At 52.1% G+C, this 27,795-nt stretch overlaps 1 protein-coding gene across 2 annotated transcripts; it reads right to left on the bottom strand.

Moving 5' to 3' along the window:
- Positions 1–1,396: 1,396 nt before the first annotated feature.
- On the bottom strand, positions 1,397–27,753 carry SPACA7 (sperm acrosome associated 7). Of its 2 annotated transcripts, none has more exons than XM_015544690.2 (7): positions 27,418–27,753; positions 23,869–23,928; positions 21,087–21,188; positions 20,065–20,172; positions 17,323–17,394; positions 3,537–3,614; positions 1,397–1,568 (listed from the first exon to the last, which is right to left on the bottom strand). In XM_015544690.2, the coding sequence occupies exons 1-7, from the start codon at positions 27,716–27,718 to the stop codon at positions 1,552–1,554; spliced, it is 738 nt and encodes a 245-aa protein (XP_015400176.2). In that variant the 5' UTR covers positions 27,719–27,753; the 3' UTR covers positions 1,397–1,551. The 2 variants fall into 2 exon arrangements, with proteins under 2 accessions (XP_015400176.2, XP_007075348.2); XM_007075286.3 differs by having other exon boundaries at positions 27,430–27,742.
- Between the last annotated feature and the right edge of the window lie 42 nt (positions 27,754–27,795).

Genomic DNA, 27,795 nt, shown 5'->3' with positions numbered 1-27,795 from the left:
AATGTTTGTGTTCTTGTCCATAAATGTAGTTCTCAGCTGCTCTCAGCAACCGTCTATCCCCTGCCACACGCAGGGTCTGGACACGTGGGAGCCACCACCGAGAGGAGACGTTCTGATGTGCGCAGACTATTAACTCATTAAATTTTCAGCTTTGAAAATCACCGTACTCAGGGATCCCGTGAGAGTGAGGGAGGGGGTGGGGGGACCTGGTGGATGATGTTTTTACATTTTATCTTATCGAGGTCAGTCCTGCTCTGTCAAAGCACCCCTGGGGATAAACACTGCAAGGTCCTGCTTGGGACCAAGGATGCTATCGGCATGCCTGGCAGGGAGAGTCGGCTGGGACTGGCTCCACCAGGGACCCTGTGATGGTGTGGCGATGAGAGGGCCACCTAATACCTCTGAGTGGAGACAAGTGGAAGTGACAAGACAGAAAAACTAGAACTGTATGCAAAAACAAACCCCAACCCCCTGAGATACCCGTTTACTGATGGAGGGGCCGAAGTAGGAAAGGGGTGTCTGCGTCCTGCTCTGCCACCGACTCACTTGGTGACGAGGGAGTCCTGTGTCCCCTCTCTGCCTGGGGTCCTCAGCTAGGATCACAGGATGGGCTGAAAGCCTCGATCCTCTGGTCCCAATGCCCCGAGCCTCCACACTACCAATGACTTGATGACGTTGGGGATAGAGAAGAGAGGACTTTTGTTTCACTGGAGAAGTGTGGGCAGCCGGCAACCACCAATAAGAAGGGTGTGTGTTCTAGAACAAACACCAGTCCATTGCCAACACGGCCTCAAGGCAGAAGTTCTCTCTCCAGGGCTGTTTTAGGACCTGATTCATGAATGTCCACCGACTTGCCCATTTAGAAAAAGGAGGCAGCCACACGCTGTCCCGAGTAACTTTTCCCAGCCTCACCCCATGGATCAAGCAGAGGCGTAACCTGTCCACAGAGTGGGTCTGGGTAGGAAAACCTGCTCAGAGAAATGTTCTGGTCAGCCCTGAACATGCCGTAGGTGGGTCAGACGCCCCCTGGAGCTCAAGCTCACCGTCTGCACCACAGGGACCCAACCTGCGTGTTCCCGTGCTCGGTACACATTCCGATGCGGAGAAGTTCCGTGTGTGTTTTGTGTACACGTGTGTGCACTCTGCAGGGCGCTGCCACGGGAGGGGGGCAGCAGGTGACTCTGGTTCTTCATGGACACAACGCTCAGAAGCTAAGCGTCCTCAAGCCTTATCCTGTTAGAAAACAGGAGCCTCTCAAGCCTTTCCTTTCTCAGACTCAGTAATTTCTGTTTATTAAAAAAACAAAAGGAAACCCACATACCCTCAACCATAACATTTAAACAAATAAGCTCTACTTGAGACTCATGAATAAAACACACTTCCTCGCACAGCGTGGTTAACAGTATGTGCACATATATGCTCTTTATTCCTGAGGGTGGGGCTGTGGGGTCTCACGAAGTCTGGAGTTTCCTGCTGAGGGGGCTCCCTCGGGGCGGGTGGCCTTGCTGACCATCCTCTGCGTCTCCTCGGAGCTTCACCCTCCTCTTCCACTTACTGGGAAGAGCTCCCTGTTTGGAGAGAGAGTTTCTTGAGAAATCCTAGGCGCCCTGCTCATCCTGTGGCTCAGACCCTCCTGGACTGTCCCACTGGTGCAGGACTACAGGCGTGAAGCCAGCCTCCAGTGTCCCCAGTCTGTGGGCAGCAGTCACAGGTGCTGTGGGGCTGGAAGGAACCGCAGGAAGAGAGAGTCCTGGGTGGGGGGAAACAGGCTTGCAAGGGTGCAGAGGCAACAGGGGGCAAGCCAAAGCCCCAAGAGGTCAGGGCAAACTCGGAGGCACTGTTTGCATGAGGGAGAAGGGGAAGGTGTGGGTTTGGGTGAGGGTGGCAGTGGGCCAGGTGGGGAGAGCCCTGGCAGGATCTTGGGGAGCCCAGGCCAGGATGCAGAGAGGGGAGGAGCTGTGGGGAGGCGGTCGCGGAGGTAGGACCGGGTGGGGGCCAGACCGCACCCTTTAATGCCTCACTGCCATGGCCTTCTGCCTCCAAACCCGGTGGGGGCCCCTCTGAACACTACTGGGCTGGGCTGGGGGTGTCCCCTCCCCTCGGGGGCACCCCCTGTGGACGCAGTCCTGTGATGTCAGGCTCTGGGAGGTCAAGGACCTCGGTCCCTCCCGTGCATGCACCGCTGGGCCCCCAGCCCTAGCACCAGAGGAGTGCCCGCCACCCATCCCCCAGACAGGCAGGCCCAGGACCAACGTGCAGGACGTGCAATGTGGAAAGGTCCTGCCTCAGACACTGGAGCCATAGGGATGTTCCTGTTCTCAACGACAGAACTCTCAGGGCCCGGGGACTGGGGATTTGGCAAAGTCTCCCTGACATCTGACTAAAGCAGCAGAAAGTGGCTGGATGTCAGTACCGGTCGGTAAGTTTGTGGCGGGCAGGGCAACCGCTCACCCCCCTTTCAACCCCCGACTGCACTGGGCTGTCCCACTGGGGGGAGGTGCAGACCGTGGGGGGCCTGCAATTTCAGGGCCCCAGGGCTGGCTCTGGTCCCGCACAGAGTGGCTCCTGGCTGCTTGGTGACCAGTCACACAATGCGAGGTCTCTAGTGACCCGTCTGTGGCTCCACCCTGCTGGGCATTTAAACAAAGGACAAGATAGCAGGCTGGCCGCAAGAGGATGACGGGTTGGGGGAGGGGTGTTTGAAGGAGCGGCTGACCGCAAGATGCTGGACCCAGAAGTGTCCCAGCAGGCAGGAGCGGAGGGCGATCTAACCTTCCTCTGGAATGCGGGCGCCTCGAGGGCAGGGGTCCGTGTCCACGGTGCTCAGTCCCCAGAACTGAGAATGGTGTGGGCCCGTGGTAGGTGCCCAGTGAGCACTGATGGAGGCGAATGAAGGTGGCCAGGTGTAAGTGTTTGGTCCTGCACTTGGCTCTACGAGGACCCAACTAATGGTGTGTGGTAGAAAGAACGCAGGAGGTGCTGATTCGAACTGTCTACGGGACTACAGAGTCTACCTGGGAGAGGCTGGGAGGCCAGGAGGAGGACTGGCCTGGAGAAGAGGCTCAGGAGTGTTCTGGAAAGTTCCAGGAAGAAGCACGGGGCCGGGGCAGAAGCCACCAGAGGAAATTCGTGGACCAACTTCAGCAATTAGGAAGTTGTCTGAAAGGGCAGGGGTGGGAGGAGTGGGGAGGGCAGAGGGCGGGGGCACTCAAAGGTGTGGGACTCCCCAGGTGGGAGTCTTGGGGACCTTGTGGGCCTGGTCCTGTGGTATGTAGTGGTGGGCCCACAGGTCCCAGGGACAGTTGAGAAGGGAGGGGACACCCACACGTGGCCCAGGACTCATGGAATTTGGACTCAATGGGCCAGGAGTCCTGCACTGACAACACAGGAAACCCATGGGGGTCCCTGCCAGTCTGCCCAGGGACTGAGTCACCTGCCCCTCCAGAGAGCTGTCCCCTGGAGCAGACGGTTTACTTCTCTCCGCGGCGGGGGTGGCATCCCAGCACAAGGACCCACTTATCTATTATTCCACTTACCTGAAGATTTTCCAATGTTTTGAAGGATTTTGTCCAGAACTGATGTTTTTTTATATTGATCATTTTTTAAATTCTTTCCTGTGGGGAAAATATAAGTACAATGATCAGGATTTGGTCAAGGGTTAAGTCACGATTCCAAACACCTTTCCAGCCTCAGAATGACAGCTCTGGGGACACCAGTTCGCAGGTGAGGGCGGCCTGCCCCCGAGCCAGAGCTGCGGCCTGTGCGGCCCCGGGCGGTCACGGACACGGCCCTGCGGCTTCCTCCTCATGCTGCCGCCCCAGCCTGCGTCCTTCAGGTGATGCTCCCGGTCCCTCGGACGCGTATTTTATGACATCTCACGCCCCATCCCGGAACCGCCCTTACCCCAGAATCGCGGGGCCCATCTCACCGCTGCAGAGAGGGCAGAGTGTGGGTTCACGGTGCGGGTCGTCGGGGAGAGGCCCACACGGCCCGCCCACGAGGCTCCCTTCCCCGGGGGTGTGGCCTTTGCCACTGCCCGGGCGCTCTCCCCCTTCTCCTTCCTGGCTGCCCCGCTCTCCAAGCATAACAAGGACACTGCCATCCTGAAGGTTTCCCGAAACTCCACTTGAGCGCAGCAGGAAGACGCAAGGAAAACATTCAAGCCAGCCCATCTGTCCACCACGCGGGTCCTGCCTGGTGGCCGGCTGCTCTGTGGGCTTATAAAAGCGCAGCCCCTCATTCGCCTGGAGACTCCCAGCCCGTGCTCAGCAGGTATTCACCGAGCAAGAGGACGAATCTTTTGTTACAGCGAAGGCCAGCCGCGAATCACTGATTAGGGCATAAAATTATCCGTGTCCCGCGCGGCACGCAGGCTGGAACAGAGCCCGAAGTCCAGGCACATTCCAGAGGTCAGGAGTGGTGCTTTGGGTCGTGGGGCATTTTTGGACGTTCTGGATAGCACACAGGGGGCTGGCTGTTCCAGCAACAAGAGAGAGAGGTTCTCGGCAGATCCTTCAAGGAGCTTCTGGCTTTTTTTTTTTTTTTTTTTTTAATGTTTATTTATTTTTGAGAGAGAGAGAGAGAGACAGAGTATGAGTGGGGAAGGGGCAGAGAGAGAGGGAGACACAGAATCAGAAGCAGGCTCCAGGCTCTGAGCTGTCAGCACAGAGCCCGACGCAGGGCTTGAACCCACGAACCGTGAGATCATGACCTGAGCTGAAGTGGGACGCTCAACCGACTGAGCCACGCAGGCGCGCCAGTGCTTCTGGCTTTTAAAACATTCCTCAAAGTTATTTTAAGGTAACAAATTCATATTTTTATAAGTATTATAAGCCCATGGTAGAATTTGAAAATCTGAAAAAAATAAAAAAAACTGTGGAAAGTAAGGCCATTTCCAATAGTTGGTGCCTCGTTTCCAGCTTCCTCCTGGAGGCCACAATTGCCATCCACCTCTGTGTCCTTCTGGTGACGGAGATTGTTGCCAACATCATACTCTCGCTCAATATTTAAAACCACATTTATGTTTTTTAGAGGAAATTGCTTAGGAAATTTTGGTGGATAATTCAGACTGATGAATTTTAGGGAAACACATAATTCATTAATAAGTATAAAACATGTGCATCTCAAAATGCTCATTTCTGGACTACGATCTTTAGTTAGGACTTCACGTGCTATGGTGCCATTTACACGGACTGTGTAGGTGTGGTTCCACCTGAACAGCAATGCACTGATGAGGCTTGTGGGAAATGTTTACTTTCCAGTTGTGGATGAGACCCCAGGGACACAAAGCATTGAGGTCACTGAGGTGGCACGTGGTCCAGCTGGGAAAGCACTCGGCAGGCAGGGCCCCTGGCTTCTGCTCCTTCTAGGCTACCCTGAAGCTTTGACCAGGGTTGAAATGCAGGGCTTTTCCTATATGTGAGAGCCTACTATTTGAACTTTCACGCCTGGAAAATATGGGAGTAACAAGGACCAGATTTATCCTCCCGATTTAATAAAAAAAAAAACAAAAAAAAAAAAACTAGAAAAATTATATGAAACAATGATTTCCCATTCATCAGACAATGGGCAACAAGGGACAGTGACCCCTGAGGAGGGACTGCCAAGGGGCTCCCATGAGCCTCTGGTTCCTGCCTGGAGTGTTTCTGGTCCTGTGTAATGAGGGAGGATGTAGGCAGAGACCTGTGGTGTCACCAGGAGGGGAGGGGCTGGGGAGGCCTGAGCAGCAGAGGCGAGGGAACGCGGACACTGCAGAGGGTGGCCCTGTCTCCAGCTGAGTAGGGGTCAGTGAGAAGCCACAGGAAGCCTTAGCGTGGAACAAAAGCCACCCAAAAAGGTGGCAGAACAATCTCCAGAGCTCACACAGGCCAGAAAAAGTTGGTGTCTTCGCTGGTAAACGTAAAGAGCCTCATTATACACAGGCATCGGGTAGAGTTTTACTGCCTCGGTATCGGGGAATACTAGCCTTTGGGGTAAGGGCTGCTTGGTCTTAACAAAGCTTAAAAGTGAACCTCAAAGTTATTTAAGTGGGTTCAAGAGCAAGGCTTGCTAATATTTTCTAAAAATAGAATATCCAACATCCAAGAAAGTGAGATTCATACTTGGCATCCAAACAAGAATGAGCAAGTATGAGAATAACCAATGAAATATGACCTATAATGACCAGAGTCAACCAATCAAAACTGGCCCAGAAATGACTCTATAGGTAGAATTAGAGGGCAAGGATATCAAAATTTATTGTAACACCGTATTGCAAATGTTCAAGAAGCACAGAGTGTCAAATTACATAAAAACACAGCTATGCACTGTCTACAAAATTCCACCTTAAATATAAAGCACAAGGAGGTAAAAAATAAAATAAAAAGATCAGCCATGCGAACACTGATCAAAAGAAAGCTAGAGTGGCTATTTAAATATTAGACAAAAACAGAGAATATCGCCAGGAATAAAGAGGGTCATTTCTTACTGTTAAAGCAGTAATTCATCCAGAAGATAGAACAATTCCACATTTTTATGCATACGGATGAAGTGCAATGAAAGAGCTTCGAAGGGCGTGAAATGAACACTGGTCGAGCCGAAAGGCACGGTGAGCACATCCACGGTGATTGTCTGAGACTTAAATTCTGCTCTATTAATAGTCGAGTAAATGGGGAGACAGGAACTCAATAAGGGTGTAGGAGACCTGAACAAGGTAGTTCAGCTACTTGATCTAATTGACATTTATAATTGTTGTGACTCCGCAAATCAACAACATGTACACGTTCTTTTCAGGCACACATGGGAGTGCTTGCTAAAGAACGCTGTATTCTGGGCCATATTTAAAGTTTTTTAAAATGCGTTAAAAAGATCTAAGTCATACACTGTGTGTTTCTGACCAAAACAGAAATAAATCATAAATCGGTAACACAATGGTGTTGGAAAAGTCTCCAAATATTTGAAAATGAAATGGCACATTTCTAAATGGCCCACGGGTCAAAGAATAGATTTAAAAGGTGAGTTATAAGGCATTTTGAACGGACAAAAATAAAAACACAGCATATTGAAATTTGTAGGGTGGGATTAAAGTAGAATTAAAAGGAACTAAACATTCACAATAAAAAAGAGAGTTAGGCTCAAGTCTACGACCTAAGTATTCACATTAACAAGTCATTAAAAAAAGGAGAGAAAAACCTCAAAATTCGCAGTGAAAAAAAAGAAAATTAAAAGAAAAAAAATCACTCTGATAAAAAAAATAGAAAAACAACATGGAAAAATGAAACCAAAAGCCTGGTTCTCTGGACAGATTAATAAGATTGATAAACTACTGATCAGACCACCAGGGATTTAAAAAAAGGCACAAATTACTGATATCAAGAGTGAGAGAAATGACAGCCCCATGGTTCCTGCAGACATTAAAAAGGGCGTTGAGAGACCGCTATTTAGATGAAATGGGAAAATTCCTCTAAAGACACAAACCACCAAAGCTCACCAAAGAACATACAGATACACTAAACAGCCCTTTATCTACAGAAGAAATAAAATGCGTACTTAAAAACATTCCCACAAAGAAATTACAGGACCTAATGTCTTCATTGGTAAATCCTATCGGACATTTTATGTAGAAGTAATATTTATTTCATACAGACAGATCTAGAAAACTGAAGGAAATGGAGTACTTCCCAATTCATTCTGTGAGGCCATTAGTACCTTGAAACCAAAGCTAGACAAAAGCATCGAGTAGAAAAAACTATAGGCCAACATCATTCATGAACATAAATGCAAAAATTCTTAACGAAATCTTGGCAAATTGAATCCAAAGGATATAAAAAAGGAAACTGTATCACGGGTTTATCTCAAAAATACAGGCCTGGTTCAACACTCAGAAATCAAGACATGTAGGGGCGCCTGGGTGGCTCAGTCGGTTAAGCGGCCGACTTCGGCTCAGGTCATGATCTCACACTCCGCGAGTTTGAGCCCCGTGTCGGGCTCTGTGCTAACAGCTCAAAGCCTGGAGCCTGCTTCGGATTCTGTGTCTCCCTCTCTCTCTGACCCTCCCCCATTCATGCTCTGTCTCTCTCTGTCTCAAAAATAAATAAACGTTAAAAAAAAATTAAATAAAAAAAAAGAAATCAAGACATGTAATTCGCCATATGAACAGAATGAAGAAAAACCAACCGATCATTTCAGTAGACGAGGGGTTGGTAAACGTGGCTTACAGGCCAAGTATGGATCAGCACTGGTTTTAGTAAATAAAGTTTTGTTGGAATATAGCCACACCTGTTCTTTTATGTGTGGTCTCTGGCTGCTTCTAGTTAAGTAGTTGCAACAGGGGCCATATTGCTCTTAGACTAAAATATTTGCTATCTGACTTTTTACCAAAAAAGTCCTCTATGCTTGCAATTAGATACACCTAATTTATGAAAGGGCACCCGTTCTGACCACTCGTATTTAACCTCCAACACTGTACTGGAACTAGTGGGGTAAGGCAAGAAAAATGAATAAAAGGTGTATGTATTGGAAAGGAAAAAAAAATCTATTCACAGATGATATGATTCAGTAAGCAGTAAATCCTAAATAATCTACAGGAAAGCTTCTGGAACACAAGAGTGAGCTGAGCAAGGGGGAAGGTTACAGAGTCTTGTACGAAACAATCACATTTCTATACACTGGAAATGACTAACCGGGGGTTGAAATTTAAAAAACAGTATCATTTATGATCACATCAAGAATTATGAGATATTTATGCATAAATGTAATAAGACATATGCAAAGTCTTTATGCTGAACACTACAAAACTCTGGTGAGAGAAACCAAAGAGGACCTACATACACAGAGTCCTCCACAGAGGGCAAGACTGAATATGGTTAAGAAGTCGGTGCCTGACAAACTGATGTATAGACTCATAGCAATTCCAGCCAAAGTCCCAACAGAATGGGCTGCGGAAATTAATAAGTCACTTTTAAAATGTATACGGGAAGGCAGAGAAACCAGAATAACCAAGTTGATTCTGAAAATCCGAACAAAGCGGGAGGACACTACCTGATCTCAAATCTTGGTATCAACGTACTGTAGCCAAGACAATGTGACACCTGAAAAAGAGTAGATCTTAACTCCGTGGCACAAAGTAAGAGGCCAGAAACAGGCTCACAAATGACTAGTTGATTGTCAACTATGTGCACAGGCAATTCAACAGAGAAAGAGGAGTTTTTGCAAAAAATGGTGTTGGCACCGGACATCAATATGCAAGAAATCAAACCAAAACAAAAGAATCCTTATCTTACACCATATACACAACTTAACTCAAAATGGATCACAGCCCTAAAGTAAAATCTACAATTTTAAAACTTCCGGAAGAGAACGTGGAAAATGTTTGTGACTTTAAATGAGGCGAAGATTTCTTATTTGACACTGAAAACGAAACTTGATAAATTGGATTTGACCAATGTTAAGAACTTCTGATCTCTGAAAGACACTGGTATGCAAATGAAAAGCAAGCCACAGACTGGCAGGCAATCTTTCCGATCACACACGTGACAGAGGACTTGTATCCAGAATGTGTAAACACATCTCAAAACTCAACAGTAAGAAAACAGACTAAGGAAAATGGGCACTAGACCAAAGGAGATCTTCAGATGGCAAATAAAGACAGGAAAATACGCTCAGGATTACCAGTCACTAGGGAAGTGCAAACCCATGCCACAGTGAGACTCTTGTGCGTCTGCTAGAGCGGCCTGGAGACAGAAAATCTCAAGTGTTGAGGAGGACCCAGGGCCGCTCCAATTCTGCTAGCAGGGATGCAACTTCTGCTGACAGTGTCTTTCTTTCTTCTTTAAAATTTTTTAATGTTTTTACTTATATTTGAGAGAGAGAGAGAGAGAGAGAGAGACAGAGTGCAAGCGGGGGAGGGGCAGACAGAGAGACACAGAATCCAAAGCAGGCTCCAGGCTCTGAGCTGTCAGCACAGAGCCCAACACGGGGCTCGAACCCACGAACCCTGAGATCATGACCTGAGCTGAAGTCAGACGTTCAACCCACTGAGCCACACAGGTGCCCCCCATTGACAGTTTCTTATACAGTAAAATATAGCTGCCATACATTTAGCTGTTTACCTAAACTAAAGGAACATTTTTATTCACCCAAAACCTTGTATGGGAATATCTCCAGTGGCTTTATTTGTAATTCCCAAGCTCATTCAGCTGGTGAGTGAGTAAGCCAGCAGGGGCTGCAGTGAGGGGAACCGAATAATTACGGGCAAACATGCATGCGTCTCAAATGCGTTGTGCTAGTTGAGGAAGCTACACTCAAAGGTCTACATGGTCTTTGTAGTGTATGACATTCCGGAAGGGGGAAAATTACAGAAACAGGACACAGGTCAGTATATTAGGGCTCTGTGGAAGCAGCGTGGAATTTTCTGGTAATGGACCTCTTCTGTATGTCATTTGTGGTGATGGTTACATGACTCTAGAAAGGATGAATTTCCCTGTATCGCACTGAATCTTACTAAAACACAGAAAGTCTAGTAATAACGCCTAACACTTCTTATGAATCAAGATCTGCCCCAAGTTCTTACCTTTTCAACCAATTTAATTGTCCCAATGACCCCACAGTTTAAGGCACTATGACTCCCAGCTTACAGATGATGAAACAGGTTCGAAGATGGCAGAGCCAGTAGGCGGTGGAGCCGGGGTCTGACAGGCTCTTCCTCTCTGCCCTGCACTCTTTCCCACGTCCCATGTCCCACAGACACTTGTCCGTTTCCAGGCCCATTCCGCCGAGAAGGATGGCAGGAAGGTTAGCTGGACTTCCACTGGCAGATGACAAACACCACGGGGTTGAGATCAAGCAGAAAATGACCCATGCCCCCAGGGGACGGTCATATCACATGAGCAGTCCCACCTATCGCTTAGCGGGAGAGAAGGGCTCCAGCCCAGGAAGGAGAGCCCGTCAGTTTCCAAGAGGTGCCCTGCTGTGGCGGCCAGAATTTCACATTAGAGATTCATTCCTTGGAGCCTACTTTAAACCTTCCTTGCCGTGCTGTCCCCAGGTGTGGCATAGGAGGACGACATTGTGGTGTCTATACTTTTTTGTCTCTGGGGCAGTCGGTGGTGGAGCTCAGCGTAGCCCTGAGCAATGAGTCCTCAACACATGGGGTTGCTTGACCGCCCCGCTGAGAGCCACCCATGTGCCCGTCGGGGCGGGGGCTGGAGCTCCGGGAAATGCCCCGCCTGTGGCCACAGGCCCAGGATGCACACCTGCTCCCAGAGGGGCCTGCGTGTTGCGTGGGCTCGGAGAGAAGGGACGCCTGGGGGTGCCCAGCTACGCTGAGCCACAGGGGCCCCGAAAGGTTCCCGGGAGCGGGTATCGGACCGTCTTTGATCTGCATGGTCATTTCTAGTGGCTCAGCCTAAGACCCTAGTCCTCAGGGAGGTGTTCTAATCTACTCACTCCTTCTAATTTGGAAGCTTCCAAAACCTGCTCGCTGTTGACCAGAGACAAAGAAGAAGACTGGTTTCTAAGGGGCCTGTTTGTCTACAAATGACATGAACTGACTTCTAACCCAGTGTAGATGAAATCACGGCACACCTGGGGGTCTAGGACGATAAACGAGCAGAAGTCCCCTTCGTCCTAAAGTCAGTGTGAAGGGAAGAGAGTGTCCGCAAATCTCACTGGCCCAGAGCACTGGACTGGAGATGATGTTATCTTGTGGCCATGAGAAAGTTCTAGATAGATGTGCCCACAAAAGCTGGGGAGGGCCCCTCCCCCGAGGCACCCCAGGGAGGCAGGAAGCGCTGGCTGCTGGCTTCTGAGATGGAAATCATTTCCTGCAGGGACACCTGAAAGGTAAAATCACCTCCATTGTTCTCCCTGGCACCCGTCCTGCACACTCACAGCGCAGGTGGGAAAGACAGGACGGGTGGAGGCAGGGTTTGCAGAGCCACGGGCAGAGCCAGAAAAACCAAGAACTGGTCACAGAGCTGGTCCTCACTGCTCCAGGCAGCCGCAGGGGAGCCCCGGCCCCGGGTTCTCCAATGCCCTTGGAAGCGGTGTGAATCTCCAGGGCTAGGTCCTTGGCTCCCCAGCCTGAGGTCCCGACATAGGACCGCCGTGAGGTCCCTCGGGGTGATTTGAATGTGACGGGGCCAGGCACACCGTGAGCGCTCCGAGGGGGAGAACGTCACTGTTGCTGCAATGGTTGTAACAGTCATGGAGGGACGATTACCTTTCATACTTATGCACCATTGACGACACTTGCACTATTCACCTGCTGACTCGCTGATTCGGCAAACGCCAGGCAGCAGCCGCTGTGCCGGGTGCTAGGTCGGGGGCCACGTGAAGGGTGCCTCCTGGTGCCTGTCCAGGAGGGGCGCACAGGCCAGGGCCCATCACAGTTAGCGGAGCTCTGGACTTCGTGTCCCCCTTCCGTGGATGCACACGGAGGAGTACAGGGAGTAAACGCAGAGGGGAGTGGATAGAAGCCTCGACTAGAAAACATTCGCAGACAACCGTGGGATCCTGTGGTTCCTCCCAAGGAAGGACAGAAGTGACGGCTTTTCAAGTCAAAAGATCATTGTAGACACTAAGCTTTCCTTCTCTCAGGTGAGGCCCTTACCTGTCCCTGTACCTGGAGCGTCCATCGGTGCGTCTCCACTGACATCGCCATCACCCAGATACACGCCTCGTGCTCCACACGGTGGGTTTCTTAGTCTTGTCTGCTAGCTCTGAGGACAGGACTATGCTTATGCGGCTTCTGGGAGACTCCAGACCCGGTGGATGCCGGCGTCAGCAGCGACCCTCCTGCCCACTCGCTCGGGAAGTCTCTGCCGAGGGCCTGTTGTCTGCAGCTACCCTGGGGCAATGTGGTGCCCTCCAGAGCATGCCTGTGGGGGGCCCTGCTTGTGCTGCTCTGGGCCTCCGGGGGCCGCGGGGTTTCCTAGAAGCAGCCACGCTTGTCGCGGTCGGACCTGGAGTCATGGAGGAGGCATCCCCTGGGCGATGGCTGTTCTCTCACTGGCTGTGGCACAGCCACTAAATCTGCTTTCCTGGATCGAGAGAGGAGTGACGGTGGCTTCCTCCCCTGGTGGTCAGGGGCCGCCACCCCAATGTGTTCCACACACAACTCCCTGCTCCTTCAAAGCTTCAGACTGCGCACGCGACAGTATCGGGCCGTCCACAGGTCACCTGTCCCCGTCCTCCTCAGCACCTGCCCCACTATGTGGGAGCCACGACTTTGCAGGGCTGTGTCTCTGACCCCGAGGTACTCAAGGACGGGCTGAAGAAGTATTGCTATTGTCACTGACAACCACGTGCTGGTTGAACTGCCTCAGGGTCTCTCGCCCACAACAACGTGGCTCGGGGCAAAAATGCACGTGCAGCCCACAAATAACACCCACAGCTCTCAGTCTGCAGCACAGCAGCGGCCTGGCAACACTGAACACAGGTCCGTCCTTGCTCACGGGCCAAAGTCTGCAACGTCACTGTCCCACCCAGACCACAGCCTCCTCACGGGAACGTGGGGGCGGGGCTCCAGGCAACCGATCACTCAGAAACAACCTCCCGGCCGGCCAGCTGGGGCCTCCCCACCACCACCGCCCCGCAGGACCCCACGGTCCCCGCCCTTCCCTGGCCAGGGCCGGGCGTCAGGGGCCCTGGGTCACCGGGACCGAGAACAGCCCAGCAAACCAGACAAGGCTCCTCTGACCCTCGCACGATCTCTTAGTGAAAATAAGACGGCAGAGCATTTACTTCTTTTTTACTGCAGTCCACATCCGGCAGGACACCCCGGGCTTGTTTCCGGGCACTGACAGAGGGTGTCCACTGCCAGGCGATGTCATGGGGCGCCCTAGAGTTCACGTGGTGGCCTCGTGGAAACGGGGCTGCGGCAACTGTGACCAGCTCAGAGCCGGCCCACGGGTAGCAGGGCGGCCCCCATCCAGCGTGACTGGCGTCATAATTAGAGGAGGACATTCAGCTGCAGAGCAGTGCGTAAGGAGCAGGCATGTGGTAACAAGGCAGGGGTCGGGGAGGCTGCTGCAAGCCAGGGAACCCAGGAGGCCTGGGGAGACCCCTGAGAGCTGGGAGAGCGTGGGAGGGACTCCCTCACGGCCTGGAAGGAGCCTCCTGCCAAAACCTTCGTCTGGGACTTCTGCCCCCAGGACAGAGCGACAACGGGTCTCAACAGCACAGGAAGCCAGCACGCAGGAGGACAGCCTCTGGAGCAGCCTGGGGGGCTAGCAGAGGGTGGGGGGCCGCCTGTGCCCATGGTCTTCACGTGCTCACAGCTCCCCGCCGGCGGGACCTGGCCCTTTGGGTCTCGGGCACAGGAGCCTCATCAGCACCGGCCTTACAAGTGTCGCTGCCCCTGGGAAGTTGATTTCCTGGCCCACGCGTGGTGCCCCCGCAGGAGGCCGGTTCCTGGGGAAAGGTGGCTTGGGGAGCCCATGGCGCTGACTCTCACGAGGGAGACAGTTTCTCTCCGGATGCGCTCATGTCCTCATCCCGTCTTGCTCTGCCACGGCCTGTCTTTGTCCTTTGCTGTCCGAGAGTTTAGAGAAAAGATTTCCTTCTCCGTTTTTCTCCTGGTTCTCCAGTCGGCTCCTCCACCATCACACGGGCCTCCCTGGGTCCCCCGACGGGTCCCAGAGCACCCACCACGCCCAACACGCAACGATTCTATCGAATTGCCTTTCAGTGGCTTGTGAAGTTGTGAAACATTATGGAATGTTGCCTTTTTTGGGTGTTAATGGATCCACGTTTCCTCCACATATTCCCACAGTGGCATCTGGGCCAGTGTTTTGCTCAAATGAACCCCACGATTTCAGGATCCCCTTGACAGCTGGTTCATCCAGAGCCCACGGACACCTGCCTGGTACAAAGCGCTGGGTGACAAGGAGGACACAGCAGCCCCTTTGGGAACACACAGGGGACTCGTGGGGCTGGTGGGGGGCGGGCAGGGAACAAAGCAGGGGCCGTGCTTCCCCAGAGACCAGAGCCCCAGCTCTACTGTGCATCGTTCCCTCAGTTTTTAGGGGCCAGGTTGAAGTGGGAGTTGTCTTAACACTTCTGTTCAGCTTTTTCCAAACGCTCGAAAGTCTGGCTCAGGTTGTGGCAGGAAGAGGAAGTGACTGGGGGCCTGGGGCCTCGTCACAGCCCAGGCTCTGCTTCCTCGACACCTCCCCCTGGAGGGAGGCTTTGGACTTCATGAGGCGGTTTCCTCTTCACTGAAAGGGCTAACACAAGATCCAAGTACACATTGTGTACTTACAGCGCGACAGCTTATTTACGTAAAGATGAAAAAATGGACAAAGACACAGCAGGTAAACTGAAATAACAAGAAAGCAGGTGGTAGTGACCCTTACATCAGGGAAAGTAAAATCCAAGCCCGAAAGCATTAAACATGACAAAGAAGGGCTCTTTTTAATACTGAAAGCTAGAGTTCATAACGGAGAGATAATGCTCATGAACATCCTTGCGCCAAATGTCACAAGAATCACGCTCGTAAAACAAAAACTACAGGAAATGCAAGGATGTGTACAGTGGGAGGATTTACACCCCATTCTAGGGAAAGATTAGGGAGAAAAGAAGAGGTGAGCACAGAGGGGCCTAAACCACATCATCAATAAGCAGATACTACAAGTACCCTTACCTCCCCGGCAGAGTGCACACCTTCTCAGTGCTCTCGCAGCATTCACAGAAATTAATGTCAGGTCACAAAGAAAATGTACATCAGCCACACAGTAGCACTACTGAAAACACTTCCCGATCATAGTTTAATCAAACTAGGAATTATTAACAGAAACAAAGAGAAAAGGCCCTACTACCTAGAAATCAGAAAACACCTCTCAGACAACTTTTGGGTAAAAAGGAACTATGCACTAAAATTTGTAGAATTTCTGGGAGATAATGACAATGAAAACATGATATATGAGAATCTATGGGACACATTTAAAGAGCAGAGCACCAACCACTTATTGGTAAAATGAAGTCAGTGAGCCACTCAGCCCGAAGACTGGGAAAGGCAGCAAAGCTCACTACAAACAAAGCATAAAGAAGGAAATAGTAATGACAAAGACACAGATAAATAGGGGTGCAGAATGGAAACTCGGTGTAGTTAGTTAATATGCCAATACCCTAGATCTTCGGAAGAAATTAATACATTAGACAAAATGCTGGTTTACCTAATAAGGAAGATAAAAAAAGAGTATATATTTATAAAATAAGACATGACAAGGGGGAAATAGCAGTAGAAACAAATGATATTTTTAAAATAATGCGATGAGTTGGAGACTTCCTTGCAAATACGTTTGAGAACACAGAAGAAATGGATGTTTTTCTAAAAAAATATGCATTGCTAAAATTGACTGCATCTGATTAAGAAAGATTAAATGAATCACTTTGCCTAGAAGAAATAGAGAGTTACTGAGTAATTACTCTAGGAAAAGCACCAGAATGAGATGGTTTCACAGGGCATTTCTGACTAGTCTGAAAAGACCAGATGGTTTCAATGCTCTTTAAATTTTCTAAGAGATTCAAAAAGAAAGAAAAAAAATTTTTAAATCTTTGTTATGAGGCAGGTATCACACTGACATTTCAATCTGATAAAAAGTACCAAAAAACACTACAGACTAATACCACCTATGAACTGTATTTGGGTGCAAAATTACTAAATAAAACACCAACGAGCAGGATGAACATGACCAAGTGAGATCTGTTCTAGGAATGCAAGGTTGGTTCAACACTGGAAAATCCATGCATACATCATTCACCGCATTAATAGATCTAAAGAAAAAACTTCAGCATTGCCAAAGATAATGAAAATAGTCGGGACAAAATGTAAAAAAGTTGGTGGATACTTTTTTTTTTACACATGAAAATACATAAGTCTTTGTCCTAAAGCCAGAATCTTACTTATTGGCTAAACTTATTCTGCTAAGACTGTGAATGAGGCACTGAAACCCACTAACTCTGCTACTTCCAACCACTGTTCTAGAAACATGACCTAATGCAATTAGACAAGAGAAACCAATGAGATGCATAAACATTGGTAAAGAAGAAGAAAATTCTATTTGTACGTGATAATGCAGTATGTTTGGAAAACCCTAAAGCATCAATGTTAAAATGAACTGAAACAATAAAAGGATTTAAGAAGAGAGCAGAATAATACTTAGCCTTCAAAAATCAACAGCATTCAAATACACAAAGAAAACAGTTACAGCACACAGGGCAAAGATGTCCTCATTTGTAACAGCAGCAAGGCAGACTGACTCTCCTGCCCCATCTTCCCGGCATGCAGGCAGAGGTAGCTACTGAGTCAACAGTCACTGTCATTGGAAACTCTGTCCTTACCGCCAGAAGAGAACTGTGATTCACTGTAACCCTCAGGATTGCTGAGTCGGTAACTCTGGTCAGTACTGGGTTCTTCGATGACGAACATGGAAAAAACAGGTAGACAGTGTTTTGATTACACATTTATGAACATTTCGGCCATGTTTTATTTTCGAACATTAAGTTGAAATGCAATATCATTTTCAAATTTTATTTAAAAATGTGTTCTTGGGGCGCGTGGGTGGTTCAGTCGGTTAAGTGTCCGACTTTGGCTCCAGTCATGATCTCACGGTTCGTAGGTTCAAGCCCGCATTGGGCTCTGTACTGACAGTGAGGAGCCTGCTTGGGGTTCTTTCTCTCTCCCTCTCTCTCTCTCTCTCTCTCTGCCCCTCCATGACTTGCACCTTCTCTCTCTCTCAAAATAAATAAATAAGCTTTAAAAAATAACGTGTTCTGGAAAGCCATGGCACAAGTATCAAGTCAGGCATCATCTATCAACACCTTGTATTCACTTGTTTGCTGGCCCCACCTCCCAATTAGGAGAATTTACATCTCCAACAACATGCAAACACACGCCCAGCAGGCTGTTGCCGTGGCACCCTGCAGAACTGTAGAGACAATGTAAAATGGAAACAAGTAGAAAGACGGCAGGCACGAGGCGTGGTTCACTGGCACAGGGGCGTGCCCCGCTGGAGAACCAGGCACCAGCTCCCTTAAGGGTGTGCGGTGGCTCCCAGCTTGGTGTGAGGGGACAAAGCAGAGCCTGGTGGGCGCCCTCACCTAACAAGGGAGGTGATCTGAGTGTACATGAATCTCATTTGAGCCCAAGGGAACACGGGACTCGTGGGGATGGCCCACTAGGCATGCACGTGGTGGGCCACTAGCGGATTCTGGTACATACCTCTGTCTATCATGATGACCTCCAAAACCATAGTAATGCCCACATATTCAAATACAAACATCTAACATCAACAGCATGAGGAATGAGCCTGGCTTCACGGGAAACGAGGGGCACACAGAAAGGGCGGGAGGAAAGACGTGCCCCGGGTGACCCTGCGAACCACACGTGAGACAGAGACAAAGAACTCCTTACTGACACTGCTCTCCTGTTGGCCAATCTGATTTTCCCAAGGGGTGGGGGGAGCAATCCGAAGTCTCTAGACTAAGCAAGTGCTTCAGTTACTGTGGAAATGGGAGCCAGATTTTTAAGAAAGTTCCAAGGAGCGGGATGGAGGCCTGTCAGCTGCAGGTCATGGTTTTACGTAGAGAAAGAGGGAGACAGTTTAATATGGCTGCGTGTGCACGTGCCTCTGTGTTTGTGCGTGTGCACGCCTGTGTTGCACATTTGTGTGTGCGTGACTGGTTGTGTGTGTTTGTATCTGCACACGCATGTGTGTCTGTAGGTCTGCATACGCACACACGTCTGCGTGTGCCTGTGTGCACACGCATGTGTGTCTGTGTGTGCATGTGCTTATCTGTGTACATGTGTCTAGCTGTGTGTGCACGTCTCTGCATGTGTACTGCGTGTCTCTGTGTGCGCACATCTCTGTGTGTGCACAAGCGTGTGTCTCTGCATGTGCACACGCGTGTCTGTGTGCATGAGTGTGTGTCTGTGTGTGCACATCTCTGCGTGTGCACGAGCATGTGTCTCTGCATATGCACATGTGTGTCTGTGTGCACGAGCGTGTGTCTCTGTGTGCGCACGTCTCTGCATGTGCACAAATATGTGTCTCTGTGTGTGCATGTCTCTGCGTGTGCACGAGTGTGTGTCTCTGTGTGTACGTGTCTCTGCGTGTGCATGTGCATGCGTGCGTGTGTGTCTCTGTGTGTGGTCACATACTTCCCAGCCCGGCCTGCTGAAGGAGGCAATGACATTCTACTCAAGTCCACCTGACACCCACTTCTTTGTTTCTAAGTTCCATCCTTTGGTGAAAAAGAATCACGACTCCAGGGCTGGGGCCGGGGGGCTAGAGGCCCAGAACACCTCATGGTGCCAGAAAGTGGGGAGGTGTTCAGAAGGAGGGGGCACAGTAACAGGACCAAAGAGCCAAATGGAGGGACCCCCCCAAGGCAAATCTGGGGTAAGTGAATGAATAAATAAGGTACAAGCTCTTCCTCAGGGCAAAAATCCCAATAAAGAAACACAGAAGGAGTGATGGAAGCAGAAAGCTGCCATTTCACAAGCTCTCTTCTCTAGAGCCTGCCACAACCCTTCACAGGCCAGGCGTCCCGCGAGCTACATGGGCACTTTTCTTTTGCGTCATCTTTAGGGTGAGGAAAAGATCTGTCACCCCGTGGGGGGCTAGCTCCTCAGCCTCAAAGCCTGAACACTGGAGTTCATTTCAGCAACCTTGGCCGTTGGAGGGACACTTTCCCTCACTCCGGGGGAACCTCCCTGGTGGCGGGGGCGACACTGGCTCTCCCTGCCCAACCCCTGACCCCCCAGGGAGGGGCAGGTACCCAGCTGACGTGTGGGAGGGGCGGGCAGTGTGGCGGCCCTTCCTCCCGGCTAGTGGCCACCTGCCTGCCGGGACCTTCCTGCCAGGCTCTGCTTCTCTGGGTCAGAACCACGGGCAGGGGTGGTGGGCAGGCGGTTCCTCGATGAGATGGGAAATCAGCCCAACTGGAGTGAAGCAGCCTCAATCTCTCCCCAGCCACGCTTTCATCCTCCGTGACGGGGACTTCCCCATGTACATCTGCCTGGCTCCTCTGTCCTCCCCACCACCTTCTCCTAAGGCAAGGGCATTACCGTGTTGCATTTACCATTATTGAAAATTTTGTCCTCACTGCCAATAGAGAATTGTGAATTATCGGAGAGTCCATGATAATTCTGAGTGCCACCAACTTCAAAATTCTCATTCATGCTGTCATCTTTGATGAAGACCATGGAAAAAATAAGGAAACAAATTTTTGATTACACACACACGAACATTTGGGTCCACACTGTATCTTACGGAACGCTAACAGTTGTCAAGGTCTACTGAAAACGTGCCTTGGAAAGTTGAGATGTACCGGAGTCAGGCGTCATCTGACCGCCTTGAACCCAGCAGTTTGGGCCCCAGCAGATGCTGGGTGGTGTTCGTCCCAGGAACCGGAATTCACATCTGGGCGCACAATTGCAAGAAAGTGCTGAACTTCCCGGCTGCTGAATACAGTTCACGCACTGCTTGTGGATTTCTGCTCCCGGCCTCCCCTTAGCAACTGTCAGCCAAATACTGGGTCTTGGTTCTCAGCGAGCTGTTTCACTGATCGACACGCACCCCGGACTCCACGGAACCGCCCTTTGGAAAAGCGCCTTCTCTCTCCACGTTCACTACTAGCGGTGTGGCCTCGGGCAGGTTCTTCAGACCTTTGTTCTGTCCCGCTTGCAATGGGGTCAATGTCACTGCCCGCGCTCTCAACGCTTAGGTACGTGTCAGTGAGCGGGTGGTCGCAAGTCCCCGTTTCCATGTGTCCCCCCCGTTCCCGCAGTGGCTAAGCCGCCTTTGCATCCTGAGCACAAGAGCCTGCTTGCGTGTGCACCCCCGAGACCACCCCAAAATAAGAGGAACTCGTCTCTGCCAGCCTCGGCTTGGCCGCCTCAATCTCGGGAAGGTTACAGAGAGGGTTCCGGACACCTGTTTCTTGCACACCGCCATTTGCTTTTGCCCCAGAAGTAAGCTGGGCTTAAAGAATGTAAACTGGTAGGATTATGTCTTCACAATCAGACCTCTAGGTCTGACCTAGACCACAGACCTCTAGGAGTACACGCAATGCAATCACAGGTTTAAAAAATGTATACTTGCTTTTATCGTTGAACAACTTTGTTGACAATGTTGATGCTGTCATGTGCTTTCCAGCCACTGATGACTTATTTGGATTCAACATCTCTTGGACTAGAATTTCATCTTGGGAAAAGCACATAAGGACATGTCAGAACCAGCGGAGCAGGACAGGTACCCTCTTGTTCTACCTGGACCGAAGGCACTCTGTGAAGCGGGACTAGAAACCGGAACTCAAGGGGCACCGTGGAGACGGACAGGGTTGGGGTCTCTAAAGAGCCCTGTCTGGGGTGGGAGACCACTGCCCCCCTCAACAGCTCCTGAAAACCTGAGGGCGTCCAGATGCCCTGGACAATAAACTTTGTTCCCCAAAGACACGAGGCTAGAAAGCCGTCCTACCTCTACTCTCTGCCCCTCTGTCCTTCTGTCCCCTCTGAGACTTTCCCCAAGCCGTCCGCTTGGAGGCACACGGTCTTTCCCGATTTCTGCAGAATGCAGCATTGTTTTCTCTCTCCCTCTACGCCTCCCTGACAGCTCCCAGGAAGCTTCTAACGTAAGCGCACTGGGCTTTGCGTCAGACAGACGGGACCCACGTCCTGGTTTCACTCTCACTGGATCACGACCCAGGCAGCTTCCACTTGGACCCTCAGTTTTCTCCTCTGTAAAATGGGTCTGTCTTATCTCATCAGGCGTGTTATGAGGGTCACATAAAGCCGTGTATGTGGAAAGCCCTTAGTACAGTTGGGGACTGAGGTGGAGGCCTCCCTCAGGGCTCCCCTAAGCTGTCTGTCCCCCTGCAAGCACCTCCCCGCAGCTGTCCTGGGCCAGCACCTCCCCCAGGCCCTCTCCCAACCCTCCCCACCCCCTCCACCCCCCAAGCTGTCCTGGGCCAGCACCTCCCCCAGGGTCCCCGCCCCCAGCCACCTCCTTTCTACCTTGAGCTCTCCCCGCCCCACTCACCTGAGTCTCTGCCACATGCACATGGTGGTGGCCTGGCAGACGCCTGCTACAGGGAGCTCTGAATGGGCAGCCCCTGCTGTTCTCACGCGGTGGCCTCACTTATTTCCAGAGACACGGATGTCTTACTCTCCCGTCCCCACTCGGGAGAAGTGTGGGTGGGTAGAGTGGGAGCCTCAGCTCCCCTTCTGGGCTTAGTTGATCAGAAATCCCAGTGACTCATCCTTTCCGACTTTCTCCACAGTAGCCGGGACTTTGGGGGGTCAGCCCACGGGATGGAGGGGGTGCTGGTGTCAGGACTATGGTCCTGCGGGGCCCGGGATGGTCAGAGCCCCCAGGAAACTTGGGAGCGTTTGTCTCCACCGCTCGTGGACCTGCTGGTGCCCCGTTCTTGCTGGAAAGTTCACCTGATGAGGCCTCGCCCTTCCAGGTCTGGCACCCTCAGACTTACCTGACCTGCACGTAGCATTTTTAAGGGCATCTAAGTCACACCTTTAAGCTCACACCTGCGTGGGGCAGGGGCCTCCATGCACCTGAGTTCTCCCCAAGGCCTGAACCACACACAGAGCTGATGTCCTGTCGTTTTACGGCCAGGACCTGCTTCAGGGGGACTGAGGCACCTGTGGGCATTGGAACCACTGCCTCTGAGTCTGAGACGGGAAGCGCGGAGATGAGCGGAGTAGCCCCAGAGCAAACTGGAGCATTCATTCATTCGCTCATTCATGTAATCTGCCAATCCACCTGTCTGTCTGTCTACCATCCCTCTGGTGGTCAGAGAGGATTTCCCAGGGCCTCTGCTGCATCAGACTTGGAAATGCAGCAAAGTCCAACGTCGTGGCAGAGACGCTGCTGGAAAGAGCCCACATCACCAGACAGGCACTCCGCTGTTTGAGTTTCTAGGGCTCCTGCTCAGACCCAGGGAAGTCCAAGTCCCCAGCCGGAGCCTAGGGGGAGAGCCGTCCCAGCAGGAGGGAGACTGCCGGGAGCCCTCTCTCTGCCCAGGGGGCTTCTACAAATGTGAAGTGAGGGCTGGACCAGAACTGGGGGCCCCGTAGCTCTGGCCATGTGGGACCCACGCGTGTCCGACTGACATGTCCTCTAAGCATGAACTACACCGAACTGTGAATACTCTGTGTGACAAAAGGCTGAAAATACCTCATTAGTACTTTTATGTTGGTTATACGTTGAAATGATAACATCAAACAAAATGTGATTAAGTTTCACCCGCTTCTTTTAAAAAAAAAATATGGCTACTGGATGGGGCGCCTGGGGGCTCAGTCGGTTAAGCATCTGATACTTGATTTCTGCTCAGGTCGTCATCTCACAGTTTTTAAGTTCATGGCCCGTATCAGGATCTGTGCTGGCAGCATGGAGCCCGCTTGGGATTCTCTCTGTCCCTCTCAAAAATAAAATAAACACTTAAAAAATATATGGCTACTAGACAATTTAAAACCGTATGTGTGGCCTGCGTTGTACTTCTTTTGAGCAGCCCTAAAGTCAGCGATTCCCAGGACAGCAGGGCTTCTGGGGAGGGCTGGATACTGGGCATTTCTTACGTGCTCCTGGCTGGCGCAGTTTGCTGGTCTGGGGACCTGCATTCAGAAGCGATGCTCCACGGCCCTTCTTGCGTCTAATGGCCTAAAATTCTACTTCTTTCCTGAATTCTTGGAAGTTTGACTCAGGTGAAAGCACTGAAGCCGTGGCCATGGCTGTGGCCATGGCGTGTGGTTCTAACCTCAAACCAAATCACACCCTCCACCTGTGCCACCAGGTTCTCTGGGGAGCACCCATTCACAGGCACCCACCCCTCCAGATACAGGCCAAATACCAATATGAGGAGGTTCCTTACCAAATATTCCAGGTATATCCTCCTGATCTTTTGAGTTGGGTGGCATTTCAGTGGTTGGACCTAGGGGGGAAATAAATACCCTAATAGTTTAACAATTCATTGAATTTGCACTGATCTCTCTCTCTGCGGCACCCACCAGCCTGCTGCAGGGGGGAGAGGCCTGCAAGGGGTTCCCAGGACTGGGTTCTCATCCGGAAAGTGGCGGGCAAGGTGGCCGTGTGGTAGAGGGACGTGCCCTGTGCTCTGACTCCTGCCGTGTGGGGCAGTGCTCGCTGGCACCGTCCCTCAGAAGGGAACACGCGTCCTGGCACCAGGGATGACTGCCCTTGCACGTGCTCCGCGGACAGCCAACCAAGAGGGACGCGGACGTCCTTTCTAAAGGGCTCCAGAGGCCGGTGCCTCTGGGAGCTTAGGGACGTGATTTGGGGAACGGTGGGGGTTCTCTGGTCGGGAGGGGGTCCCAGAGAGACTGGCCACTGGCTCTCTCCCCTTCAGAAGCAGAGCGATTCCAGGTGGTCTGTTTACAGGGAAGGCATGGGGTCTCAGGGGTGAGCCGGCCGGGCCAGACGGCAGACTTCCGTGGGATCCCTGGACGCCCGACCCCCAGCCTCCCTGGCCTAACTGGGGGCCCGACAGTGCATGGAGTGAGGGTTTCCGCACAGCGGCACCAGCCGGGGGCTCCCTACTACTCCTTTTGCTCAGAGCTGGGTGTCCTCGTCCATTTCCTCGACTCAGGGTCAAGGTCAGCCTCCCCTCCCGCCCCCGGGGAGGGGAGAGGGCACGCCCGGGACCCGCTGGGCAGCGCCACCTTGCCCGGCTGCACAGAGCTCGCAGGCGTCTGCAGACTCTCGTTCCAACAGTAAACCAGTGACGACGCTGATTTTCAAATGGTTTTAATGACGGACAATCTGCATACCAATGGCCTCATCTGCACGCGGGGCTTAGAACAATGCGGAAATCTCTGCAAGGAGGTCTGCACGGAGATGACAATCGCTTCCCAGTGTGCTGACCTCCCGGCAACGAGGCAAACAAAAGTACAGTTCGCCGAGGATGAGGCATTAATGAGTCATTAAGAATGGGCACAGCTGCGTCGAGCGAGCACTTTGTCAAAAATACTCTTTTCATTCTGTGTCTGTCCCGTGATTATAATGGGAGTATTGTGCCAGTCAGGCAGCAAGCGTGTGCAGAAAAATATTTATGCTCTAGAATACCCGCACGGTTTTCAAAGTGCATTGTCAATGGTGGCGGCTGTGGCGTGTTTCGCCTGTTGTCACCTCCGACTGACAGTCTCTCGGCTTCAAACCGCCGGGCGCCGGAGTTACCAGGATCCCTGACTACTCCTCCATATTTGCACAGTGCGCATCCCGGACACGGGGAAGGACTCGCTGCTGACCTCTGCGGCTGTGCTGTGGTTAATTTGGGGAAAACAAGGCAAACCAGGCCCATGGCTGCCGTTCCCGTCTCTCCTCGTGGTCAGGGCGGCTCATGTTGGCCAACGTCACCAGTGCCCTGGGAGGCGGTAAGCCCCCGGGGGGGGGGGGACTTCAACCATCCCCGTTTTGACTGCAAACTTTCTAATAGATGAAGTTCTCATTTCCAGTTTCTCCCTTAACTCAAGCAAGACTCGGAGGGCAAAGCCTCCTCTGATGGGAATGGAAACTGCCTGAGCCGGCCGGAGCCCACACGTGATGGACCCCATGACAATGATGCACATGACCCTTCCTGTCCATCTGCCTGTGCCTTGGCCTCTGTCCCACATCTCTGCAGATAAACCTGGAAGGGTCTTTGCATTTGGAGACAGTCTTGGAGATACCAGTCCGCGCTGTCTTCTGGCTGTCGGCCTCACCGAAATGAACTCCTTTCTCGTGTCACCACCACTGTCTCCACCTTTGGATTTTTGTCAGCGGCCGGAGCTGGTCTGTTTGGGACCCCCGGAGACGGGTACTCCCGCTCCCCTGCGCCCCAGCCGCAAGCCCATAAGGAAACCCACTGTTTCCTTTCAGAAAATGATTTAGAGACTGCCCTTAACTGGCCTTTCAAGCCGGGAAGACCATGACGGTCACCTAAGGGTGTCCCTGTCTGGACAGGAGACCAGGTCGGGGAGGGGCGGGCTGCCTTAGGGCTGGAGGAGTGCTCCGTCACTGAACGCTGGGAGCACCTTCCGAGGGCACTGGCACGTGACAGTCTGAGCAGGAAGGAGCAGCCTGGAGGGACACGCCCTCCCATGGGGGACACACGGCCCCCTCCTGTTACAGCCCCATCCGCACCCACGGCGTCGCAAAGGACACTGTCCTTGGGAAGCGCCTCAGAGCTCAGTTTGCTGAAGAAAAGGAAGTTGGGGATGTTCAGTCCTTTCAGGACCACCTGACTTCTGGCCCGACTGCGGCCTGGCCCAACCCCCGCCCCCCAACCCGGACGTGTGGGCGTGGCAAGGGTGGGAGGGGACACAGAGCTGGCTCGGGCAGCACCCATGGTCCTGCTCTCAGAGGAGCCCCCCAAACCCTGTGGGTGAGCCTTCAGGGTCCACTCAGCCATCCTTGGGAGCTGGGGCTGGGGGACCATCTCTGCCCCGTTCCTTCCATCTGTGGTGACCTGTGTGGCAAGTGTAGGAGTGGCTGGGTGGCCTGAGAATAGAGCTTCCTGGCAGGAAGTCGGGTGGGGGGGTCACAGAGCACCCCCTCCCTGCCATGCTTTGCTGGGGAGTCACAGAGTCCCATCCCGTCCCGACCGGCCTGTCCCCGCTCGGATCCTCCACAAGGAAGGGGCCAGCATGGGAGGGCCGGGGCCAGAGGCACGTGGGGGCCGTCCTGGGTGTGATCGGCACCCTCCCTGACAAGGGCATTTGGGGACCACGGCGGATCGGGTGCAGCCAGGATGAGCTGCTGTGCAGGCTTCCGTTAATTTTGTCCGGGTCTTCATGACACCGGCGTGTAAGGGACAACTGCCTCACGTTAGCAAGAAAAGGTTTAGGTGAAGCAGTAAGACCATTTGGACAGGACTACAAGGTCCCGGGACAGCAGCAGTGTGTGTGTGCAGGAAGTGCGGGGTGGCGGACAGGGCGGGGGCGGCAGGGTCTCTGTGCTGCCCCTCGACTTTCGGGAGGTTAGAAATTGTCTTTGTTTCCTTAGTTTAGGGGGAGAGGGAGAGAGAGAGAGAGAGAGAGAGAGCAAGCATGTGCATGAGCAGGGGAGAGAGGCAGAGAGGGGAGAGAGAGAAAAACCCCAGCAGGCTCCACACTCAGCACGGAGGCCAATGCGGGGCTGGATCCCATGACCCTGGGGTCAAGACCTGGGCCCAAATCAAGAGTCGGCCGCTCAACTGACTGAACCACCAGGCGCCCTAGAAATCATCTGTGATAACAAGTGAAAATACATCGCATACGCTCCTTCCCCATGGGGTTCTGGAGTTTGAAAAGGACTTTCAAGGTAGAAAAAGTTTTCAACTCGCTTCATTCTCTCCCAGAAATGGATGGGAAACTGGGGAGGTGGGGAGGGGCCTGACCCAGCCCCAGGGAGACGTGCGTTTCCCACCCGCCCAACAGCCACCCACCTGTGACTGTACCTGAAGTCATGTTGATGGGCTGGGGCTCCGTGTGGCGCCAGCAGGACAGCAGCAGGACAAACAGGGTCACTCCTCTGTCTCCTGCCATGTTCCCTCCAGCTGAAGGAGGAAGACCATGCCCTGAAGACCTCGGTCTCCAGGATACCCTGGAATGTCCAGGGTCCTGTGACATCACGGCAGGAAGTGAGCAGGGTCCCACCCTGTGTTCTGGGGAGGGTAGTGTCCAGCGTCCTGTGACCTCACAGCAGGAAGTGAGTGGGGTCCTGCACCCTCGTGCTGGGAGGGCCATGTCTGGGGAGCTGTGACGTCATGATGGGAAGGGCGCGGGGTCCTACCCCGTGTTCCGGGGAGGTTAGTGTCCAGCAT

The sequence above is a fragment of the Panthera tigris genome, chromosome A1, assembly GCF_018350195.1.
Source record: "Panthera tigris isolate Pti1 chromosome A1, P.tigris_Pti1_mat1.1, whole genome shotgun sequence".
Taxonomy (NCBI): domain Eukaryota; kingdom Metazoa; phylum Chordata; class Mammalia; order Carnivora; family Felidae; genus Panthera; species Panthera tigris.
The sequence above is the reverse complement of the archived record's forward strand: the minus strand, read 5'-3'. Positions and strand labels throughout refer to the sequence as shown.

Coding starts and splice junctions, on each gene's coding strand:
- SPACA7 (XM_015544690.2), bottom strand. CDS start 27,718: ATGGCCCTCCCAGCACGAGGGTGCAGGACCCCACTCACTTCCTGCTGT. Junction 21,189..23,868: donor GGATATACCTGGAATATTTG/GTAAGGAACCTC, acceptor GCTTTTCCCAAG/ATGAAATTCTAGTCCAAGAG. Junction 20,173..21,086: donor AAAGTTGTTCAACGATAAAA/GCAAGTATACAT, acceptor TCTTCATCAAAG/ATGACAGCATGAATGAGAAT.